Source organism: Borostomias antarcticus (genome assembly GCF_949987555.1).
Source record: "Borostomias antarcticus genome assembly, chromosome: 13".
Classification (NCBI taxonomy): Eukaryota; Metazoa; Chordata; class Actinopteri; order Stomiiformes; family Stomiidae; genus Borostomias; species Borostomias antarcticus.
This window is the reverse complement of record NC_140246.1, coordinates 20,616,704-20,639,479: the sequence shown is the minus strand read 5'-3', so window position 1 is coordinate 20,639,479 and position 22,776 is coordinate 20,616,704. Positions and strand designations below refer to the sequence as shown.

Sequence of the window (22,776 nt, the reverse complement as noted above, 5' to 3'; positions counted from 1 at the left end):
ATTTCCATCCAATCCCTATCACAGAAAACAAGCAAGCTCCGCCTACTGACACACTCACAAGATGGCGGCCTCCACGGACAACACGTCGGATTTCACAGCATCAATCAGTGAAATAATTAAAGAGAAATTCAGTGAAAAAGATTTGCAAATATTGAAATCCCTTACGACGGCTTTGCGTGAACAGAAGTTCAGGTACGATTAGACTCATTCATAGTCAGCACAGAAGGTACTGTGTGTTAGCTTACGATAGGCTATTTTGCAAAGTTCATCTGTCAACTACTTTGTGTTCAGTTGGTCATTGATGTTTTGATGTTGACACCTAACGGTATTCATGAGAACAAAGATGATGCTGATGATTATAGTGTGTCCTATTTTAGCAAGCTAGATAGCTGGTTATACTCGGAAGGTGTGCTAAGATAAAGCTAGCTAGGCAGCTACCGTAGGAGCAGCTGCTTGTACCATAGGAGTAGCTGCTTGTGACAGCTGATATCAGGCCCTGTTCCTTTCAAGCGCCTGCGTGTGTGCAGGGGTGGGCTTCAAATTGAGAGGAGAGGTTTGACTACCTGGAGTAGAGGGGCTAACAGAATGTTAATCTGATCCACCGGCAGAGACTGCGTCCCGGAGGATGTGCTCAGGAGTCTGATGACGGTGATGTCTAAGTTGTCGGAGGAGCTTGCGGCCGGGGGCAGCGGGGGTGACCTGCAGTCCGCCTCCCTGTGCTTCCAGCTGACTGCTGAGTGTTTCAGGGGCCAGAGGAACGCCTGTGTTCAGAGCCCACGCAACCAGGCTCTGCTCAGGTACTCTGGAGTGGAGATGCCATTTACGGTTGAATTGAATTGGATTGGATTGGTCTATTGGACGTGTAATCTGACCTGTGTTCTCTTAGGGAGCTTGGTTTCATTGAGGTGTCGCTCAGAATCCTGGAGAGGCTTCGTCAGCTGGAGTTGGAGAGCAGTGAAGGTGAGGGCCAGGCCTGTCAGTCATCTGGGTTTCATTCATGCTAGTGGACTTTGACAGGTCTCTTTAAAGCTGCTATAGATGACAGTTTCATGAGACAAATCATTCTTAAAACAAGTGTGAATTCGCACCCCAATAGCAGCACCCCAGTATGAGCTATAGAGTAGCACCCCAGTATGAGCTATAGAGCAGCACCCCAGTATGAGCTATAGAGTAGCACCCCAGTATGAGCTATAGAGTAGCACCCCAGTATGAGCTATAGAGTAGCACCCCAGTATGAGCTATAGAGTAGCACCCCAGTATGAGCTATAGAGCAGCACCCCAGTATGAGCTATAGAGTAGCACCCCAGTATGAGCTATAGAGTAGCACCCCAGTATGAGCTATAGAGTAGCTACAAGCATTTTCAATCTGGCTGAATCTTCTCTGGTCTAATTACTGTGTTAGTAACAGCTTGGGCGCCACAATTTGGTACAGACATACACAGTCCAGTGGACAACAGCAAGCTATAGAGCTGCTGGGCAAAAATAACTTGTGAGCCAATACAGCTCTGATCGCTCCAGACACAGAGAGACTGTGTGTTTGTCGTGATACTATTGCCAGAGGTGGGAACCAACCCTCTAGACAGAGACAGAGGGGGGAACCAACCCTCTAGACAGAGACAGAGGTGGGAACCAACCCTCTAGACAGAGACAGAGGGGGGAACCAACCCTCTAGACAGAGACAGAGGGGGGAACCAACCCTCTAGACCAGGGGTGTCAAACTCTGGCCCGCGGGCCAAATTTGGCCCGCAGTGTAATTATATTTGGCCCGCGAGGCAATACCAAATGACTACTAGAGCTGGCCCGCCAGTATTATACAGCGCATTCACCGCTAATACTACAAATCCCATAATGCTCTACTGTTGTTTTGGCGCGTCAATCAAGACAAGACCCAGAAACGCCCTCTCTTCTGTGACAGTAGTCATATCAATCTCATACTACAACTGTAACCGTGTTACCCCTTCTTAAAAATGGCGAAAAGAAAGGCAGAAAACAGTTCTAAGCTTTACGTTATGTAACGTATCACTGTGATAGAGACACCTGTGTTGACCTAGCCGGCCGCTGTGTTTGCTCTGTATCTGTTCATTCAATCCTGTCTGCCGTCTTGCCGGCCTGTCTGCCTGCCTGTCTGCCTGGCTGTCTGTCTGCATGCCGGCTGTCTGTCTGTCTGCCTGGCTGTAGGACAGTCAGGGTTTTACAAGCTTCTCTACTGAGCAGATGGAGCACCAACACTTGTGTCTGAGGGTGTATTCACATATGTTAGTGCACACCATTGATGCGCACCAAAAGCGAAAGTGATAAGTGCATATTCAATGTTAAAGCAAAACTTGTTTGGGTCCATATTAAAATTTTCATTTGTTCAATGTTGGCCCGCGACTTTGTTCAAGTTTAAAATTTTGGCCCACTGTGTATTTGAGTTTGACACCCCTGCTCTAGACAGAGATAGAGGGGGGAACCAGCCCTCTAGACAGAGACAGAGGGGGGAACCAGTTCACTACATTCATTTCGGACCCGTCAAAAACTTTGAAATTGATAAATTCATAATCAATCGTTTTTTTGGGGTGGGTAAAAACAGTACTTATAATCCACACCTTTCTAAACGCTCAGTGAATGTATTCTTTTTATAAAAAAAAAAAAAAAAATGTATTTTTTTATTTTAATGATTCGTCTACATAAAATTGTTATCACCTTCAGTACCAGGGAGGTTTGAGAAGTTTCATTCATCCTAGTCATGAGTTATGGTACCTGATCTGTAGGGGTGTTTCTCTGCTAAACTCTCTGCTCTCTGCGGTGCAGCTCTGCGTTGTGGGATCCAGTTCCTGGGGAACATGGCAGTGGGTAACCAGGGCTGCAAGGACCACATCTGGAGGCTCAGCTTCCCCCAGCTGCTGCTGTAGGTGCCCGGCGCTCATGAGCTACACCACGGGCCCAGCACTGTCCATGTCCTGCAAGGAGCATTATCTCTATTTGTATGTGTGTGTGTGTGTGTGTGTGTGTGTGTGTGTGTGTGTGTGTGTGTGTGTGTGTTAATGCATGCATGTGTTAATGCATGCTTGCCAAAGTGTCCTTGGGCAAGACACTGAAATTGAATCCCAATGAACAGGCTAGCAGCTGTTGCCATTAGTGTGTGAATGTGTGTGTGAATGGGTGAATGAGAGGCCATTGTAAAGCGCTTTGGATGATAGCGCTATATGCTATATAAGTGCAGTTCATGTACTGTTTCCCATTTGCAGGGAGCTGCTGAGTGTGAGTGATGACAAGGCGGTGGGCTACGCCTCCATGGTGCTCCACACCTGTCTGGACCCGACCCGGGTGGAGCAGCTGGCCCAGCGCCAGAACCTCCCCCTGGCCTGCAAGGTGATGGAACTCTGCCGGACTCAGCCAGAGCTGGACTGGACGTAGGTGGACATAGAACAACTGTGAGTGAGTGAGTGAGTGAGTGAGTGAGTGAGTGAGTGAGTGAGTGAGCGGGGGACATGTATACTGAGAATGGGTGGGGGTGAAGGTGTGAATAACTGGCCTTGGATGTACTGGTAGCCAGTATGTATTAATTTGTTGTGATCTGCAGGGTTCTGATTGCCACTCAGCACTTTCTCCAGTCCTCTGCTCTGGTTGAGAACATGTACATGGAGATGACCTACCTGGAGAGGTAACGCCCCGACATACCCAAAGATTTGCAGTCAACAGTGTTGATTAATGCCAGTTAATGATGACTGATGCTACGGGCTAATCCTAGTTGATACTAGCTGATGCTACAGGCTAATGATAGTTGATGCTAGCTGATGCTTCGGGTTAATGCTAGTTGATGCTAGCTGATGCTACGGGCTAATGCTAATTGATGCTAGCTGATGCTATGTGCTCATGCTAATGCTAGTCCGCCTATCTGTGGTGGTGTTGCAGGGTGACATTGCTGGAGCTGGTCTTGGCCCAGCTTGGGGAGGAGGAGTGTGGGATCCCCCCCAGCGTGGCACGGTTTCTGGCCAGCCGGTTCCAGGAGGGCTGTGGGGCGGTGCTCTCATTCGCCACTGGACCAGTCTCTGAGGAGGAGGTAGTGGGTCTACAGACTTGGGCGAGGGTCAGGGCTAGGCCTACAGTCTGGTGTCAGTCTTGCTTCTTTTTTTTCTATTTCTTTTTTTTTTATTAGGAAAAGTTAAGCTAAGCATTTACAAGAATTAACACAAGTACCAATCAAACAATGCCCAACAACAAGGTAAACACTCACGCAAACAAAAAATAAAAAGGACTCACATTTGGGAGTTACAACCTCAGTAATCTGTTTATTCTCTTAGGTGCATCAAATCAGTTGTCCTTTCCAGAGTCATCATGACTCATTTGGGTCCTGAATAATGTCCATCTTTCCCATTTGTCATCCATCTGTGTTTCTCGTAGTCTCAGTCGATGTTCAGTTTTTCCATTGTATAGATTTCCTGTACTATCTTCATCCATTGGTCTTGGGTAGGGACATCCACTTCACCCCATTTCCTGTGTCAGTCTGGTTTAATGCATCCTTCCCTCTTTCTCCCCACAAGTTATATCAATCTAATTCAATCTAATTCACATTGATTATACTTTATTTAATTCAAATAAATCTCTATACTCTTTCATCGGTGCACCCTCTGTAAAGACTGGTTTCTCAGTTTTGATCAGATCCACTGTGTTTGATGCCTGGTCCTGTTGTTACACCCTTCGGTCTGTAGGAGGCGCTGACAGTGATCAGCTTGCTGGATGTGCTGTGTGAGATGACCTCGGACCACCGCCAGTTCATGTTCCTGCAGGACCATCCGGACCTCTTCAAGACCACCGTTGGTAAATATGATGAATACTAACCTAGAGTAGCCTGTTATTATTACAACCATAACATTATAACCTAGAGTAGCCTGTTATTATTACTACAACTATAACATTATAACCTAGACTAGCCTGTTATTATTACAGCCATAACATTATAACCTAGAGTAGCCTGTTATTATTACAACCTTAACATTATAACCTAGAGTAACCGATTATTATTACTACAACTATAACATTATAACCTAGACTAGCCTGTTATTTGTATTTATTTATTTAAATTTTATTTGGAAGGAACCATGTGCAATTAAAACATAAATGTAAACACATTTGATGCATCGCACCAGAGTTAGCCTTAGGCTAATTTGCATGTGCAGTCCCTGTAAACAGGTAACAGATAAAAACAACAGACATAATAAGTAAACAAAAGTACAATACAGATTACATAGCATTACATTAAGACACTCACTCTTTCACATTCATCAGTCATAGCAGCATGTCCAATCACACAACCACACTCATTCACAAACCCACCTAACTGATTAGTGATTGCAGTGTTGAGTAAATGTAATATGACTTTTTAGGTTGATTTTAAAGCTGCTAAAAGAACCGCTAATCTTTATGTCATCAGTAATGGCATTCCATTTTGTACTGGCTTTAATGGAAGAAGCTACTTGCCCAAAAGCTGAGCGGCGAAAGGGTACAGTGCAGTCATGTACGGAAGCTATTCTTGTAGATTGTACAGAGCTATGATAACAGACAAACTTGTCCAGACAGGAGGGAGCCAAGCCATGTAAGATTTTGTACACTATACACAGATTTGAGAATATTCTAAAATTGTCAAAATTTAGGATATTATGTCTGTGTAGTATTTCACATTGATGGTACCTTTGGCTTTTTGTCAAAGATTTTTACGACCTGCTTAAACAGTAATTCTAAGGGCCTTATTGTTGTGGGATTGTCCTGTCCCCAGATCGTGATGCAGTACGATATGTGTGAGAAAATTAGGGCATGCAGAAAGGTCTTGGCTGCCTCCATAGAGAGAGAGGGTCTAATATGTCTAAAATTTGCCAGGTTATGTTTGATGGTGTGTCATTGTCTTGATGTGTTTCTTGAAATTAAGATTTGTATCTAATAAGACACCAAGATATTTAAAATCAGTCACAATGTCGATTTGTTCACCCTTAATATAGATATTTAGGTGGGCTAGCTTGTAGAAGCTAGCCTAAGTTGTGATATTCCCACTATTTCTTTCTTTCTTTCTTTCTTTCTTTCTTTCTTTCTTTCTTTCTTTCTTTCTTTCTTTCTTTCTTTCTTTCTTTCTTTCTTTCTTTCTTTCTTTCTTTCTTTCTTTCTTTCTTTCTTTCTTATTAGGTGGGCTAGCTTGCAGAAGCTAGCCCAACTTGTGATATTCCCACAATTTCTTTCTTTATTATTATTCTCCCCATTTTTTGTCTCCTTTATAATTTCTTCATACTTTGTGCTAGAAACTTCATTCAAACTTTAAAATATTCATGATGTTTAGCTCTTTAACGGATGTATTCAGATTTTTTATATTTTTTATACTTTGTGCTAGAAACTTCATTCAAACTTTAAAATATTCACGATGTTTAGCTCTTTAACGGATGTATTCAGATTTTTTATATTTTTTATAGGTTTTTAGAAATTTAACTTTTAAAACTATTTTCTGTCCCATTGAAACTGCTTGAAACTACTTTTGGAATGTTCAGAAACTTTGTTTTTAGAGTGGTGGAAGCAGTTGCTTTGAAAATATTCACACATTTTGTAAACTGCTGGCACTCCTACAGTTTTGAAAGCTTACACACATATTATACATCAAAACATTCACACAACTGTGCTGATTCGTACAATGTAAGTATCTAAGCTGTGTGACTTACAGTTTTCGCTGTATATCGATCTGTTTGGCAACTGCGCTCCCCATTGAAACATGGTGCCGCACTAACTTTTGAGCTGCTAATTTTGCATTTTTACCCTTTTCCTAACTTGTCGCCATGCCTACAGTGTCTAAGCTATACGGACATATTATACATAGAAATGTTCTGCATGTTCTCAGGATTCCTATGGTGTCAATATATAAGCTGTAACATTTATAGTTTTTGCGATAGAGCTGTCTGAAGCGGACCATGTCTAGGATCAGAGTGTCAGTTGGGATTAGCGTGGTGGCAGCTGTTGCTTTTTTTGAATTTGTGTGCATGTGCAGCCTCTCTTAAAGGTACAGGCACCCTTTTGTAATTAATGTGGTAGCACAGAACTCAGCCAAAGTGGAATAGAGACACATGATCTTCACTGGTGGGGGCTGGTGGGTAGCCCGGAGAGGAGTACACTGTCCCTGACTGGCTATGACCGAAAGGGGCGGAACCTCGCCACCACGCCACTATTCATGCCACAGAACCCACTTTTCAGCCCCTGAGTGGGCTAGAGACACACAGTCTTCAATGGTGGATGCATGGAAATTGCCCGGTCCGTAGTAGTTCTAGCAGTAGCTGTTACATACAGCTGCAGCAGCTAGCCCACCTCACATTTTCTCCAGGAAATGTACTTTCTAGATACATTTGATGTTTTTAAGTTGGTTTTAGAAAAAAACATAGCTTTTGTCTTGCTTACATTCAGAGTAAGACACGATTACCCCCTTTAAAGCATTGTTTAGCTTCTCGGCTGCAAGTGGAGCTGATGCAGCGTGTGTGTATATTACAGTGTCGTCCGCATATAATTGTACATCTACTCCATGACAATACTGTGGAAGGTCATTGATGTAGAGACTGAAGAGTAGGGGACCCAACACAGATCCTTGAGGTACACCTGTTGTGCACCTCAAATAGTTATTTCTACAACTATAACATCATAACCTAGAGTAGCCTGTTATTATTACTACTATAACATTATAACTTAGAGTAGCCAATTAGTATTACAATTATAACATTATAACCTAGAGTACCCTATTATTATCACAACTATAACATTATAACCTAGAGTAGCCTATTATTATTATTATTATTACAACAACTATAACATTATAACAGAGTAGCCTATTATTATTATTATTATTATTATTTTTATTACAACAGCTATAACATTATAACCTAGAGTAGCCTATTATAATTATAACAACTATAACATTATAACCTAGAGTACCCTATTATTATTACAACCATAACATTATAACCTACAGTAGAGTACCCAATCAGTATTACAACTATAACACTATAACTTAGACTAGCCTATTATTATTACAACTATAACATCTCATATTTATCAACATTATTACCCTGTCAACATTACAGCAAGGGTGCACAAAATGATGTAATGGAGAGTTCCCGTGTTAGATGTGATTTTTCTGTGTTTCTCAGAGCTGCTCCAGCAGGTGCATACCCTGGGGAAGACCAGTACAAACGTGTTCAGCGCCGCCCAGGACTTCTCCTCCTTCTTTCACGGAAGAGACGCCGCCTCCTCCTCCACCGTCAGCTTCAAGGCCCATCTGATTCGCCTCATAGGGAACCTGTGTCACAGCAACACAGGCAACCAGAACCTGGTACGTTGTGCAGGAGAGCACATAGGAGGGTAGCACACTTGTTAGGGATGGGAACCTGGTACGTAGCACACTTGTTAGGGATGGGAACCTGGTACGTAGCACACTTGTTAGGGATGGGAACCTGGTACGTAGCACACTTGTTAGGGATGGGAACCTGGTACGTAGCACACTTATTAGGGATGGGAACCTGGTACGTAGCACACTTATTAGGGATGGGAACCTGGTACGTAGCACACTTGTTAGGGATGGGAACCTGGTACGTAGCACACTTGTTAGGGATGGGAACCTGGTACGTAGCACACTTGTTAGGGATGGGAACCTGGTACGGTGTGCAGGAGAGCACATAGGAGGGTAGCACACTTGTTAGGGATGGGACGGTTCCACCGATTCGCACGGTGCACCGGCATAAACGAACACTGGTTTTAAAAAAAGCACCGGATCCAATTTGAGATGAACTAACGATTCATCACTTCTAACATCTTTGCATCGGTTGCAAAGTTGTAAAATGATTTGTGGGTCAATATCGCAAGCTAGCTACGTAAAGTAGTACAGTAACTAGCTTCATGCTAAAAACATTAAAGGACAATGCTCGTTTTTGACAACCTGGACCTTATTTACGGCATATTATAAGACGTTTCACTCACCGAGATAACTTTGGTGTAATTCGGAGGCCTGTAGAAGAAATTTAAAATCCAGCGCGAGCCAGTATATCCATGTAATGGCGGCGGAAGGGGCACTGAGAATGCAGCTTCTAAAAAATCTATTTTCTGCCGCGAAACGGTTGTTTTCATCAATCTGTGGCTGTGTTCGGAATCGCTCCCTATTCACTATATAGTGCACTATATAGGGCGTCAGCCATTTTGTTTGTAGTGTCCGAATTCTCCACGGAATTTTCGTTCCCTATATAGTCCACTATTTATTACCCACAAGTCACCTTGATTTCCAGGGTACAGTGCATGTACCCTACATTTTCTCCGGTATACCACAATGCAATGCAGTTGAGTTGTCTCGCGAAGAGGGCTGTGAACGGAGGATGGCGGCGGCAACTTTCGTGTATAAACTTAAGGAACTCTAGCTTGCGGAGCTAAATCGTAACATGTAATGTTTGTAAACATGTTACTTGATCGTGCGTTTCATAGCTAGCTAGGTAGCGCGGCTATAGCCAACGTTACATCTTGCAATTAACAGACAGGACCAAAGTAGAAAAACCACACATGCACATGATTAGAATTTAAATTTTAACACTTTATTGGGGATTTAACATTCAAAATGAACACACAAAAGCAAATCCGATACTACCTCTGATTGAGTACATCTCAACCTGCAGCGTGAATGCTCCCTGTTAGACTTGTTTGTTTACACGAGGGCGCATCCGCCTGCATCACACGAATGACCGACGCATTTTTGTGACGTTCGGTGTAGTGTCCGAATACTCCTTAAACCATTCCCTAGGTAGTTCACTACATAGTGAACCCTATATAGGGAATAGGGAGTGAGGGAACGAGGGAGCGATTCCGAACACAGCCTGTCTTTAGGAATCGTTAGTTGTGCTTACATAGAGCGTAGGCCTGTTGTGGTTTTTCACATGCCTCTGTAATATGATCTTTAGAAACGTCTTTAGTAACAAAATAGCTTCCTCACTTGCTCCAGCACGCATGCGCACAAAATTTGCTGTCAAAATGAACACTGTGTAGAATGTTTGTGGTCATTGGCGTGGAGGTGCGTATCATCGGTCTGGTGATGGACATTCCCTTCCCTAACACTCATGGAATGAAGGCAGGATTGTATGTTTGTGTGATATTGGTTTGATCTTCTTGTTTCTGTGTCTGTGTTCCCTCAGCTGAGGTCTCTGGATGGCATCCCACTCATCCTGGACAACTGCAGCATCGACAGCAACAACCCCTGTATCCACACACACAGACACACACACACACCCTGTATCCACACACACAGACACACGCACACACACACACCCTGTATCTACACACGCACACACACACACACACACCCTGTATCCACACACACAGACACACGCACACACACACACACACCCTGTATCCACACACACAGACACACGCACACACACACACACACATACACACCCTGTATCCACACTCTGGATGTACCAGCACACACACACACACACACCCTGTATCCACACTCTGGATGTACCAGCACGCACGCACGCACACACACACACACACACACACACACACACACACACACACACACACACCCTGTATCCACACACACAGACACACGCACACACACACACACACCCTGTATCCACACACACAGACACACGCACACACACACACACACACCCTGTATCCACACTCTAGATGTACCAGCACACACACACACACACACACACACACCCTGTATCCACACTCTGGATGTACCAGCACGCACGCACGCACACACACACACACACACACACACACACACACACACACACACACACACACACACACACACACACACACACGCACACCCTGTATCCACACTCTGGATGTACCAGCACGCACACACACCAAGGTAATAATAGTTTTGCTTTTGTCAGTAGTTTTTATTTTTATATCGTTTTAACTTTTTGTTTTCAATTTCAGTTTAGTTTTGATTAGTTTTAAAGCAGGTTTGCTAGTTTAGTTTCGTTTTTATTTTTGGAAAATGCTTAGTTTTAGTTTAGTTTTTATTAGTTTCAGTATTAGTTTTCGTTTTTTTTTCTTCTGCGCTAGCCTTGTGAGACCATCCTGATCTCGTGAGCTCACGTTGTTTCACTCCGTGTGAAACAAGCCATCTGGCGCACGTCAGGTTACTTCTGCGCAGGGACACAGCTAAAAAAAAGTGGAGGATAGATTTCATATCCACCCAAAATACTAGGCTTATGTATGAAATGAAAAAGACTAAAACTAAGGACATTTTCTCAATAATTTTAGTTTATTTTAGTTAGTTTTGTAAACACACAATACAGTTTTAGTTAGTTATCGTTTTTTTGTAAAGTCTAGTTTTTATTTTTATTTCAGTTAACTAAAATGTTTTTTCACACCTAGTTTTAGTTTTTTAGTTTGTTTTCGTTAACTATAATAACCTTGACACACACACACACACACACACACACACACACACACACACACACACACACACACCCACCCTGTATCCACACTGTGGATGTACCAGCACGCACGCACACACACACACACACACACACACACACCCTGCGGGAGCTAGCTAGCTGCAGTGTTGGTCTGTATGGGTGAGCTGAGGTGTCCTCAGCCGTGTCTCAGGTGTGTGTTGCGTCCCCTCCTCACTGGTCACTAGAATACGCTCTCATTACACCCTTAACCAACGCCCGGCCCAGTCATCAGCCAGTGGGCTGTCTTCACCATCCGGAACCTTATGGAACACAACCCAGAGAACCAGGAAGTGGTGGCGGCCCTGGAGAGGCGCGGCGTGGCCGATGACTCCGCCCTACGCAACCTGGGCTTCCGATTGGAGGAGAGGGACGGGACCATGCTGCTCAAACCTGTCAACAAGGATCAATGAGATATCTAAGACGTGTGGGTGTGGGTGGGTGTGGGTGTGGGTGTGTGTGGGTGTGTGTGATCTCAGGCTGTTGGGGCTGTTTGGTTTGGTTGTCCAAAAAACCCATGATGTCCTCTGATGTTTAGACAGGGTTGAGGAGGGGTAAAGGGGGTGGGAGGAGGGGAGAGGAGAGGATGGTAGAGGAGGTTGTGAGGAGGAGAGAGGATGGTAGAGGAGGAGAGAGGATGGTAGAGGAGGGGAGAGGAGGGTAGAGGAGAGGAGGGGAGGGGAGAGGAGGTGAGGGTAGAGGAGGGTGTGTGGAGATTGTGAGGTGGTGCTTGGATTTTTGCTTGTATCACCAAGCTGTACTATCACTCTACTCTACCCCATGTGTGTTATGATGTTTATGAATATTTTTTATAAAACAAAAGGACCATATCTCTTTTACCAGCTTGTGTCTTTATTGTAAACTGTGTCATTGTCTGTGTGTGTTGGCATCCATGTGTGTGTGTTCAGTTCTCCTGGTGTTAATTCTGGAGCACCGGAGCAGCTGTATTCTGTCCCCTGGGGAGTGTGAGTGCTCCTGACACCTCAACAATACGCTGCTTTAGCTGCTGGGCCCGCGCCAGGGTTAGAGTTAGGGCCCGCGCCAGGGTTAGCGTTAGGGCCAGGGTTAGGGTTAGCGTTGGGGCCCGCGCCAGGGTTAGCGTTAGGGCCAGGGTTAGGGTTAGCGTTGGGGCCCGCGCCAGGGTTAGGGTTAGGGCCAGGGTTAGGGTTAGAGCCCGCGCCAGGCCGGACCTCCGCATTGTTGACTCTGCCTCCTATTTTTTAATGACAAAATGTATTGAAACAATCGGGTTGACTCTCCCCCAATCCGCCCGCATAGTGAGGGGAGCTTATGTGGTTCCGGTCCCCAGCTAACAAAACAGCCTTTTACTTCTGCTTGGCCGGCCGGCTGCAATGCTTTTCACCCACAGGAAAACCACTGGGAGAGGCCAGCTGAATGGGCTGAATGAGCTGGCACGACCACGACCGTCTGACACCTAGAGAGAGACACGACCACGACCGTCAGACACCTAGAGAGAGACACGACCACGACCGCCAGACACCTAGAGAGAGACACGACCACGACCGCCAGACACCTAGAGAGAGACACGACCACGACCGTCTGACACCTAGAGAGAGACACGACCACGACCGTCTGACACCTAGAGAGAGACACGACCACGACCGTCTGACACCTAGAGAGAGACACGACCACGACCGTCAGACACCTAGAGAGAGACACGACCACGACCGTCAGACACCTAGAGAGAGACACGACCACGACCGTCAGACACCTAGAGAGAGACACGACCACGACCGTCTGACACCTAGAGAGAGACACGACCACGACCGTCAGACACCTAGAGAGAGACACGACCACGACCGTCTGACACCTAGAGAGAGACACGACCACGACCGTCTGACACCTAGAGAGAGACACGACCAAGACCGTCAGACACCTAGAGAGAGACACGACCACGACCGTCTGACACCTAGAGAGAGACACGACCACGACCGTCAGACACCTAGAGAGAGACACGACCAAGACCGTCACACCTAGAGAGAGACACGACCACGACCGTCTGACACCTAGAGAGAGACACGACCACGACCGTCTGACACCTAGAGACACGACCAAGACCGTCTGACACCTAGAGAGAGACACGACCACGACCGTCAGACACCTAGAGAGAGACACGACCATCAGACACCTAGCGGAGAGAGACACGACCACGACCATCGTGGTTGTCAGGGTTGGGGGTGGTCAGGGTTGGGGGTGGTCAGGGCTGGGGGTGGTCAGGGCTGGGGGTGGTCAGGGCCGGGGGTGGTCAGGGCTGGGGGTGGTCAGGGCCGGGGGTGGTCAGGGCTGGGGGTGGTCAGGGCTGGGGGTGGTCAGGGCCGGGGGTGGTCAGGGCTGGGGGTGGTCAGGGCTGGGGGTGGTCAGGGCCGGGGGTGGTCAGGGCTGGGGGTGGTCAGGGCTGGGGGTGGTCAGGGCCGGGGGTGGTCAGGGCTGGGGGTGGTCAGGGCTGGGGGTGGTCAGGACTGGGGGTGGTCAGGGCCGGGGGTGGTCAGGGCTGGGGGTGGTCAGGGCCGGGGGTGGTCAGGGCTGGGGGTGGTCAGGGCCGGGGGTGGTCAGGGCTGGGGGTGGTCAGGGCTGGGGGTGGTCAGGGCTGGGGGTGGTCAGGGCTGGGGGTGGTCAGGGCTGGGGGTGGTGGTCAGAGCAGAAATACACCAGGCTCAGGTGGGGACATGAAACCCAGAGACACAGGATGATGCTCACAATTTATTGAAAAAGTCTTGTCCTTTGTGTAGGTCACTATTCCACAGGGAGGATGAGATTAAAAGATCGGAAATTCAGTGCTAAGGGTCCAAACTTGAGATAACTTAGCACTTCTGTGGAGTTAATCACACACATCTCAAGCTAGGATTGGGCCCTCAGTGAATACACTCACCTAGTAGGTTACTGAGTAGGTAAAGAAATAGCTTAGAAATACTGACAGAGCAGGTTGAGTCCTTTACAGCATCTGTTAATGGACACGTTCAATTCAACATCTCTAGCATCCATTCACAAGTCTTTTCAACATTTATTTTATAGCACGCCACCCAGCACGTTGGGGCTACTTTGGAATCATATTCAGTGACAAACAGGGCTCATTGTATAACACATTGAATATGTACACCTCCTCATAAGACAGAATTAAAAATAACCTGTGCCTCTCAATCTTTTAAAACAAGGACAAAAAAAAGAAAACAATCGCTTATTCTAACTGTCCTCACTGTCAATGACATAAAGTGCCATAGGTTCTGCATATAAAAATATACTCTTAACTTGTTTTGTTGTTATATAAAGCCTAAATAAACATCTCTCAATACATAAAGGTTTGCTACCCCAAAAATAGCTCCGTGGACCTGGGGTGTGTCCGTGCTTGCATGGCCTGCGCGTATCTGTGTGGTCAGGCAGATTCCATCCAGTGAGGCACAGCTAAGCTGGACCGCTAGCCTTGTGTAAGCTGCCAGCCGAGGATTGTGGGAGTCCCATGGCTCTCGTGGGAATGTCGGGTGTTGGCCCCATCTCTCCCCTCTCTGCAGTTCCACCAAAACTCACATCATTCACAACATGAGGAAGAGCCCCCCAAACAAAACAATGAACAGGGTCTGTCTGAGGCCCGAAATAGCTCTTTTCTTTCCTCTCTGGCCTCATGTGCTGTAGGTGGTTCTGTTTTCTATATCACTCATCAGGGCTTCACCTCCCATGGAAAAGCTAGTTGCACATGCTACTAGAGTACTGACAGGTGAAAGAAATGAAAAGAGAATGTGTTTCTCTAAAAGGCAAAGTACCACTTGACCAAAACAAATTCCTAGTATGTCTAAAAACTACCTGGCAAATAAAACTGATTCTGAAACCTGGCGTGCCCAGCTTGTTGTTATTGAAGCAGAGTTAATGAAGATGTCCTCCACTAACATTTCTATCCATACCGCTACATATTATGCATATGCTCTGTAAGGCGTGAAGATCTGAACATAAATAACTAAATAACTTTATTTTCAGTGTCCCAACACGTTACAGTGACTGAACAGTTCAAGGTGCAGTATGCCACCATATCCCAGGACACAGCAGTAGTCTCGTAGTCCCTCTGTCCTCATGCTGTATCTCTTCCCAGTCTGAAGACACTTCACACACGTCCTGCTTCCAGCTGGAGGGCTGAAGTGAGTCTGTTACTCAGTATCTCCAACATCAGATGCAAGAGCTCATAGATTGAGCTTTGTCTTTGGCTAGAAAAGCATTAGTGTGGTAAACGTCTAGGCCTATCCGCTACCTTTGTTTGTTGGAGACGAAGTGAACATCCGAGCACTTCATACACATCCTGACAGCAATGTCTCCAGTCAGCGCACAAGAAAATAGCTCTTCTCTCTACTTCTCAAAGTACCTGCAAAGAGTCCATTTCACATTTCACTACTGTCTGTTTTTTGTTTAGTTTTCCCCCCCCAAAAAAATCCCATGTCCAATGTGCAAAATTACGTCATAAAGGCCGGTAATTCTCGACTTCACTCTCGCTTGCGTCTCTTCTCTTTAAGTCCACACCCCTTGCTTCTCCCTCATGGCCTTGTCCCCTTTCCTCCCTCATGGCCTTGTCCCCTTTCCTCCCTACTTGCAGGTGTAAACCTCCGTTTTCTCGCTGCAGGTGTTACACTTGACGAAGCAGCACCACTGGAACTTACAGTTGCACTGCCACACGCGTGTGTACTGGTGCGTGTTGTGGCCGCGGCCGCAGCACATCAGGTTGCAGCCGTCGGTGTAGGGTGAGGTGGAGTTGCACAGCCGCCCCCTGGTCCCCGGGCTCCCGCTGGCCGCGTCCTCCTCGCAGTAGTTGGGGGAGCGCTCCAGGTACACCAGGTCGGTGTCCGTGGGCTTCTGGTAGCCCCGCGCCTCCTTCAGACGCAGGAAGGAGGGCTGGCGCAGCCGCGACGCTCGCACCGCCTCCACCTGCACCGCTCCGCTGTAGTGCTCCTTCAGGAGGTAGCCGATCTCCCGGAACTTGGGCAGCGTGGCCCAGCAGGTCTTGGTGGTGCAGGAGCCCGACACGCCATGACACTTACACTCCAGCTTCATCCTGTCCTCCAAGATCTGGCACACGGGAGGAAGAGAGAGGGTTGGAGAGGGGTAGATGGGACGGGATGAGAGGGTGTGGACAGTGTTGTATATCTCAGTTCAGACTGTCATGTTACATTTGAGTTGTTAAATGCTACAAAGTCTCTGTATGTCACTGAGCACGTTAGTATTTTCCAAATCACTTAATGTATTGAGTATTTCTGAGGACATTCCCAGTAATATGTGGTAAACATGTTTCACCTCCCTCCCCGAGCCACCATGCCAGCTATATGTCAGAAACAGGGAGAAATAACGAATGGTTGTGGCCTACAGTCTCTCATTTGCTCCACCTTTCTGCCGACCACATAATGGACAGGAAGACTCCCCCTGGTAATCATGTGACCATGCGGGTATTACATTACACTGAGGTTGAAACTAGATTCATGATTTTGATGCTTCGCAGATATTGTTGAGCTGACAAAGTGAGGTTGCCTTTCACATCTGGCCAAATCTAGACTAACTCGACGGATGTAGGTTTTGGCAATAAACCTTGTCATTCGTTGTCACACTGCCCAATCAGTGGCGAGACTGGCGACGCAAATTAATCTGATTCGGGCCGAGAGATTTTCTCGGCACCAATCAGATTCGATCCAGACTATTTTGCAGGAGCACCGTCGCTGCGTCCGGGGCTGGCTCCGCCCAAGACGACTGTGATTGGTTTAAAGAAATACTGCGTTTCCCTCCCCCCCTATTGCAGAATGGTAATATGTCCAGCCAGACCTGTTTCCGGCGCTGGCACAGCGTAAACGAAGTGTGGAGATAGGTCTGGCTATGCGAGACTAGGCCAAATCCAACATGTGAAACTCAAGCCGCTTTAAATCCTTTAACTGTATCAATTATTAGTTATCAGTCCAGAGGGAACTCGGGGATGGGGTTAGGGTCAGGCGTGTCGGGCCTGGGCCTCACACACAGAGGGCCTCACACACAGAGGGCCTCACACACAGAGGCCAGACCAGGGGACCAGGGGACCAACTCCTTCACTCTGGTTTCTGAACTGGTATATCAGGGGACCAGGGGATCAATCAGTCTGGTATCTAAACTGGTATATCAGGAGACCAGGGGATCAATCAGTCTGGTATCTGAACTGGTATATCAGGAGACCAGGGGATCAATCAGTCTGGTGTCTGGCAGCTATCTGGTCAGGAGCCTGCCACCTGATGCAGTTGGTTCAGCGTGTGGAGGGTTAGAGTTAGCCTGCCTCTGACGTGGTTGGTTCAGCGTGTGGAGGGTTAGGGTTAGTCTGCTTCTGACACGGTTGGTTCAGCGTGTGGAGGGTTAGGGTTAGTCTGCCTCTGACACGGTTGGTTCAGCGTGTGGAGGGTTAGGGTTAGTCTGCCTCTGACGCGGTTGGTTCAGCGTGTGGAGGGTTAGGGTTAGTCTGCCTCTGACACGGTTGGTTCAGCATGTGCACCGGGGCAGAAGCATGGTGCTGGCCCTGCCATCCAGGGAGGAAGAGAGAGAGACTTGCAATAATATCCTGTATCCTGACTTAATGCTCTGTAATTCAATGAATGGACTGCAGGGTTATGGCAAGCCTCCACTTGGCAGCAGTCTGCCCAGCCCTGGATGACCCCCCCTCTCTCTCTGTCTCTCTCTCTCCTATTCTCTTCTCTCTCTGTCTCTCTCTCTCTCACTTCCTAGTTCATTGTCTCTTTCTTTTCCTCTCTGTATCTCTCACTCTCTCCCTCTCTCCAGCAAAACTAGAGGTGTTATTGTAAAAGACATGTTGTCTTGTTGTTGTTTTGTTGTTGTTGTTGTCGTCGTCGTCATCCCCTACCTTCCTCCCCGCCTCGTTGTTGTGCAGGTTCATCAGGCGCCGGGCGTTCTTCTTGATCTCGCGCGCGTCCACGAAGCGCCGTGAGAACTCCACGCCGTACTTGACGTCGGCGGAGCAGCCGCCCCACCGCCAGCCCTCCTGCTGCTCCTGGTAACCCTGCCTCTCCTGCTGGTCCTGGTAACCCTGCTTCTCCTGCTGGTCCTGGTAACCCTGCTTCTCCTGCTGGTCCTGGTAACCCTGCTTCTCCCGGTCGCAGCCACACTGGCTCAGGTTGCCCTGGCTGCACGCGGACGTCACGGCGTGGGCCACGCCGGCCGCGGTTATGGCGTAGGTGAACGCCGCCTCTCGGCTGCCTGTTAGGGGGAGACACGAGAGAAGGAGGAAGAGGAGGAGGAGGAGGAGGTGGCAGCTTATAATGAAGAAGATGATGATGATGGTTGCAGAGGAGAGAAGATGATGATGGTACCAGAGGTAACATATACTGTAGACTTAATACCGTGTTGTAGACATGATACACAGAGAGAGGAGCAAGTGACATCTGCTGGATGATCAGAGTAACCTTCACTATGTCCCGAACCCTAATCAGTATAACAGTGTTATAAGCCTTACCAGTATAACATTTATGATAACCCTGATCTGTATAACAGTGAATTCTGTTTGTCTGTACAACAGAGGACTTCCACCCCTTCTCCATTTCAGAACAAGCCTTTATAACAAGCCTTAATAAGAACTCTAACTCATCTACAGTTGATATAGTATGTACATGTACTGAAAGGAAATAATATAAAGACTTTGTTCTCATGATTTCTGCAGCTCTCTGTAACAAGACCCCCCCTCTAATCCCTGCAGTTAGCCTGGCTAGTAGTACAGGGTGTCTTGTGGAGGCGATTGTGGTGGCCTCAGTTCCAGCTGACAAAGTCAGTTGGAGCAGCCATTAAGTCTATGGTTCTCTGATCCAGAGGTCTTAACAGCCTGAAGTCTTCATCTCCGAGTCATCTCCTAGTCCAGGCATTCTACAGAGCGGCTCTCAGGCCAAAGACCTAAGCACCACCAAAACCACCACCACCACCAAAACCACCACCATCACCACCACCACCAAAACCACCACCATCACCACCTCCACCAAAACCACCACCATCACCACCAAAACCATCACCACCACCAAAACCACCACCAAAACCACCACCAAAACCACCACCACCAACAACCATCACCACCAGTAACACCACCAAAACCACCAAAACCACCACCACCACCACCACCACCACCACCACCAAAACCACTACCACCACCACCAAAACCACTACCACCACCACCAAAACCACCACCATCACCACCACCACCAAAACCACCACCATCACCACCACCACCAAAACCATCACCACCTCCACCAAAACCACCACCACCACCAAAACCACCACCATTCCCATCTCCAACACTGCCATCAACACCACCAACAAAACCGTCCCAAACACCATCCCCAAAACCAACACCTCCCCCATCACCATCTCCAGCACCCCCACCAAAACAGTCCCCAAAACCAACAGCATTCCCACCACCATCCCCAACACTGTCCCCAACACTGTCACAGCAGTGCAGCTCAATACTCTGACCCAACATGCCCAGTGTGATTGTTCTGCCTCGGCTGACTGGTTTGTGGTCAGCAGCTCAGTTTCAGTCTTTCTCCATTGCTCATCCAGCCGCTTACACTCACTCTAACCCAACCCATCAAGGAAATCTCTAGTCTGGATTATTAACTCAACTTGTTATGACAGTGTTGGTAGCAGTGTAATAACAGTATCCCAACCAGCTATTCTAGTTGTTACAACTGTAGGCCGGGTCTCTCTACAGAGTTCCTGTTAAGTTCAGGATCCTCAGAGGGGAACAGGACAGGCTGACTCTAACTCTAACCCTAGCCCCACACCACACAAAGAGAACAGATACATATCCTCCAACAACAGGAATAAAGAACTTCAGCATTGTGCCAGTCTCTCTGTTAGAGCTGACTGTTCCCAGAGAAGCAGGTTTAAACAGCCATGAGCCACAGAACCACTGCAGCTAAACATGTCTGACAGAAAGACCATTCAGCACAGCACTACTGTGAAAGACACATCTGTATATTGTTGACTGAAACCAGAGGAGTGTGTGTGTGTGTCTTTATGTGTGTGTGTGTGTGTGTGTGTGTGTGTGTGTGTATGTGTGTGCTTCACAAATGGAGATGGTAGTGAAGATGCTACTGGATTTCAGATGTTATTGGACTTCAGAAAGAACCCAGCCCCAGCTGCCCCCATTCGCCTGCGTCACACCCCAGTTGACCCTGTCAAATCCATCTGCTTCCTGGGCACTGTCATCACCTAGGACATCAAGTGGACAGCAGCTCCCTCACCAAGAAGGCACAGCAGAGGATACTTCCTGAGGCAGCTGAACAAGTTCAACCTGTCAAAGCCAATGATGGTATTCTTCTACTCCTCCATCATGGAGTCCATCCTCACCTCCTCCATCATCATCTGGTATGCTGCTGCCACAGCCAAAGACAAGGCCAGACTGCAGCATGTCATCCGCTCTGCTGAGAGGGTGATTGGCTGCAACCTGCCATCCCTCCAGGGCCTGCACGCCTCCAGGGCCCTGAGGTGGGCGGGCAGGAAAGATTGTGGCCGACGCCTCCCACCCCGGACACAAAGTCTCTGAACCACTCCCCTCCAGCAGGAGGCTGCGGTCCTGACCTCACGGCACAAGAATAGTTTCTTCATGACGGCAGCTGGAGTCATCAATAACGTCCGGGACTCCCCACTGACACTGTATTATTCTGTACATTTGTATATTTTATAGTATTTTATCAGTTATGTTACTGTATTTTTCACAGGCTTGTCTTGCCCTTGCACTGTTTATTGTTATGCTCACCAAAGCAAATTCCTTGTATATGGAAACAGATATGGTAATAAAGCTGTTTCTGATTGTGGTTTATGCATTTGTTTGATTGATGACACACAGATCATCGTGACGATGTGTCATGTTCTCCTCACCTCGGTTCTGAGCTAACCTCTGAAAGCAGACCACATCTCTCAGAGCTGCTGGACAGAACCCCCACAGGATTCAAACAAGGAGTCAAGTTCCAGCTGTTTATGTTTCTGTGAAGTACTCCTTGTGGTTGTAACTACTAAAGCTAGCTGCCCTAAAAAGACCCCTTTGTCTCACTACAGGAACGTCTCTATAGGCTAAGCTCCAGGCATGGATGGAGGGATATTTAGTGAACTCTTCACTAGACTCTCTACAACAGACACCAAACTTGGGTCAAATAGTTAGTTTGCCTAACATCTCAACGAAGTAGAAATGCTGCAAGTATTTTAGTGTTTTGAGCCAGGTCTGTCAGCTACCTAGCCAGCCATGACACCTGCTCCATCTCAGTCTGACCCGACAACTCCATATCCACACTCTCCTGCAGATAAACCACTTTCAAAGAACCATCGGTACCTTTTATATGCAGATTGGTCTTGATAGCAACCTATTTGTTGAGCTGTACTTTTCAGAATGTGCAGTATACAGCAGACCGTTTCTATGGAACCAACGGAACATTCGCTCACTAGGCCAATGACTTCTTGGACCAAGTAAACTGCACTGTAAACTGTGGTATTATTGTTTTGAATGTGAACATTCCATTATTGGGTCAATAAATAAATGTGTGAACTACGGATACTATGTTGGAATCCTGTCCTCCCACGTACAGCACCATCAACGTGCAGGCAGAGCCACGTATGAGTGACTGGGCCTTCTTCAATTCACCTGAGACAATCTTTGAGGGGTTTACTACCTATATCACTCTCTCAATACTGTCCCTGGGCCTCTGTGTGGTTCTGGTGGTGGCTGTTGATTCTACATGTGGTTCTGGTCCCTACATGCAGCCGCTCCAGAGATCTCTACCTCCGAGGTCTGGAGACATCTCCATTGAAAATCGTTGCTAGAACAGCGCTGAAAATCAACGCCACCAATCAGATCCCCAGGCTACATCTACAATAGAGTGAAGGACCCACCTTACTGGAAATGATTTCCTCCAAACAAACTGGAGTGGAGAATCAAAACAAAATATTCACCGCTCCATTAGGAAGGACCGCCCTAAACACTTTTTTCCCCCACCCACTTTTAGCAACGAAATCTGGACGAATGTCTTCAGTCTCTAGTTGAGCGCAGCATTCAGAGACTGACTTGTGAGTCTAGACTGACCTAGTCTCAGCTCCAGCAGACTGACCTACTCTCAGCTTCAGCAGACTACAGTAGACGACTCACTCTCAGCTACAGTAGACTGACTCACTCTCAGCTATGGTAGACTGACTCACTCTCAGCTACAGTAGACTGACACACTCTCAGCTACAGTAGACTGACACACTCTCAGCTACAGTAGACTGACACTCTCAGCTACAGTAGACTGACACACTCTCAGCTACAGTA

At 47.2% G+C, this 22,776-nt stretch overlaps 2 protein-coding genes across 2 annotated transcripts in view; one reads left to right on the top strand and one right to left on the bottom strand.

Moving 5' to 3' along the window:
• Positions 1–74: 74 nt before the first annotated feature.
• Positions 75–11,881, top strand: atxn10 (ataxin 10; the record flags this gene model as incomplete). Its single annotated transcript, XM_084448046.1, has 11 exons — positions 75–192; positions 609–797; positions 887–960; positions 2,794–2,890; positions 3,231–3,395; positions 3,566–3,646; positions 3,898–4,045; positions 4,695–4,803; positions 8,154–8,335; positions 10,176–10,239; positions 11,697–11,881. The coding sequence occupies exons 2-11, from the start codon at positions 643–645 to the stop codon at positions 11,879–11,881; spliced, it is 1,260 nt and encodes a 419-aa protein (XP_084304172.1). The 5' UTR covers positions 75–192; positions 609–642.
• Positions 11,882–16,052: 4,171 nt separating this feature from the next.
• wnt7ba (wingless-type MMTV integration site family, member 7Ba) overlaps positions 16,053–22,776 on the bottom strand; it is a gene marked incomplete at both ends in the record, with an annotated part of 32,526 nt that continues 25,802 nt past the window's right edge. Inside the window, 2 exons of the mRNA XM_084448045.1 lie at positions 16,053–16,532; positions 18,334–18,682. Of these exons, the coding sequence (XP_084304171.1) occupies positions 16,053–16,532; positions 18,334–18,682 (829 nt within the window). The remainder of the gene's footprint in view (positions 16,533–18,333; positions 18,683–22,776) is intronic.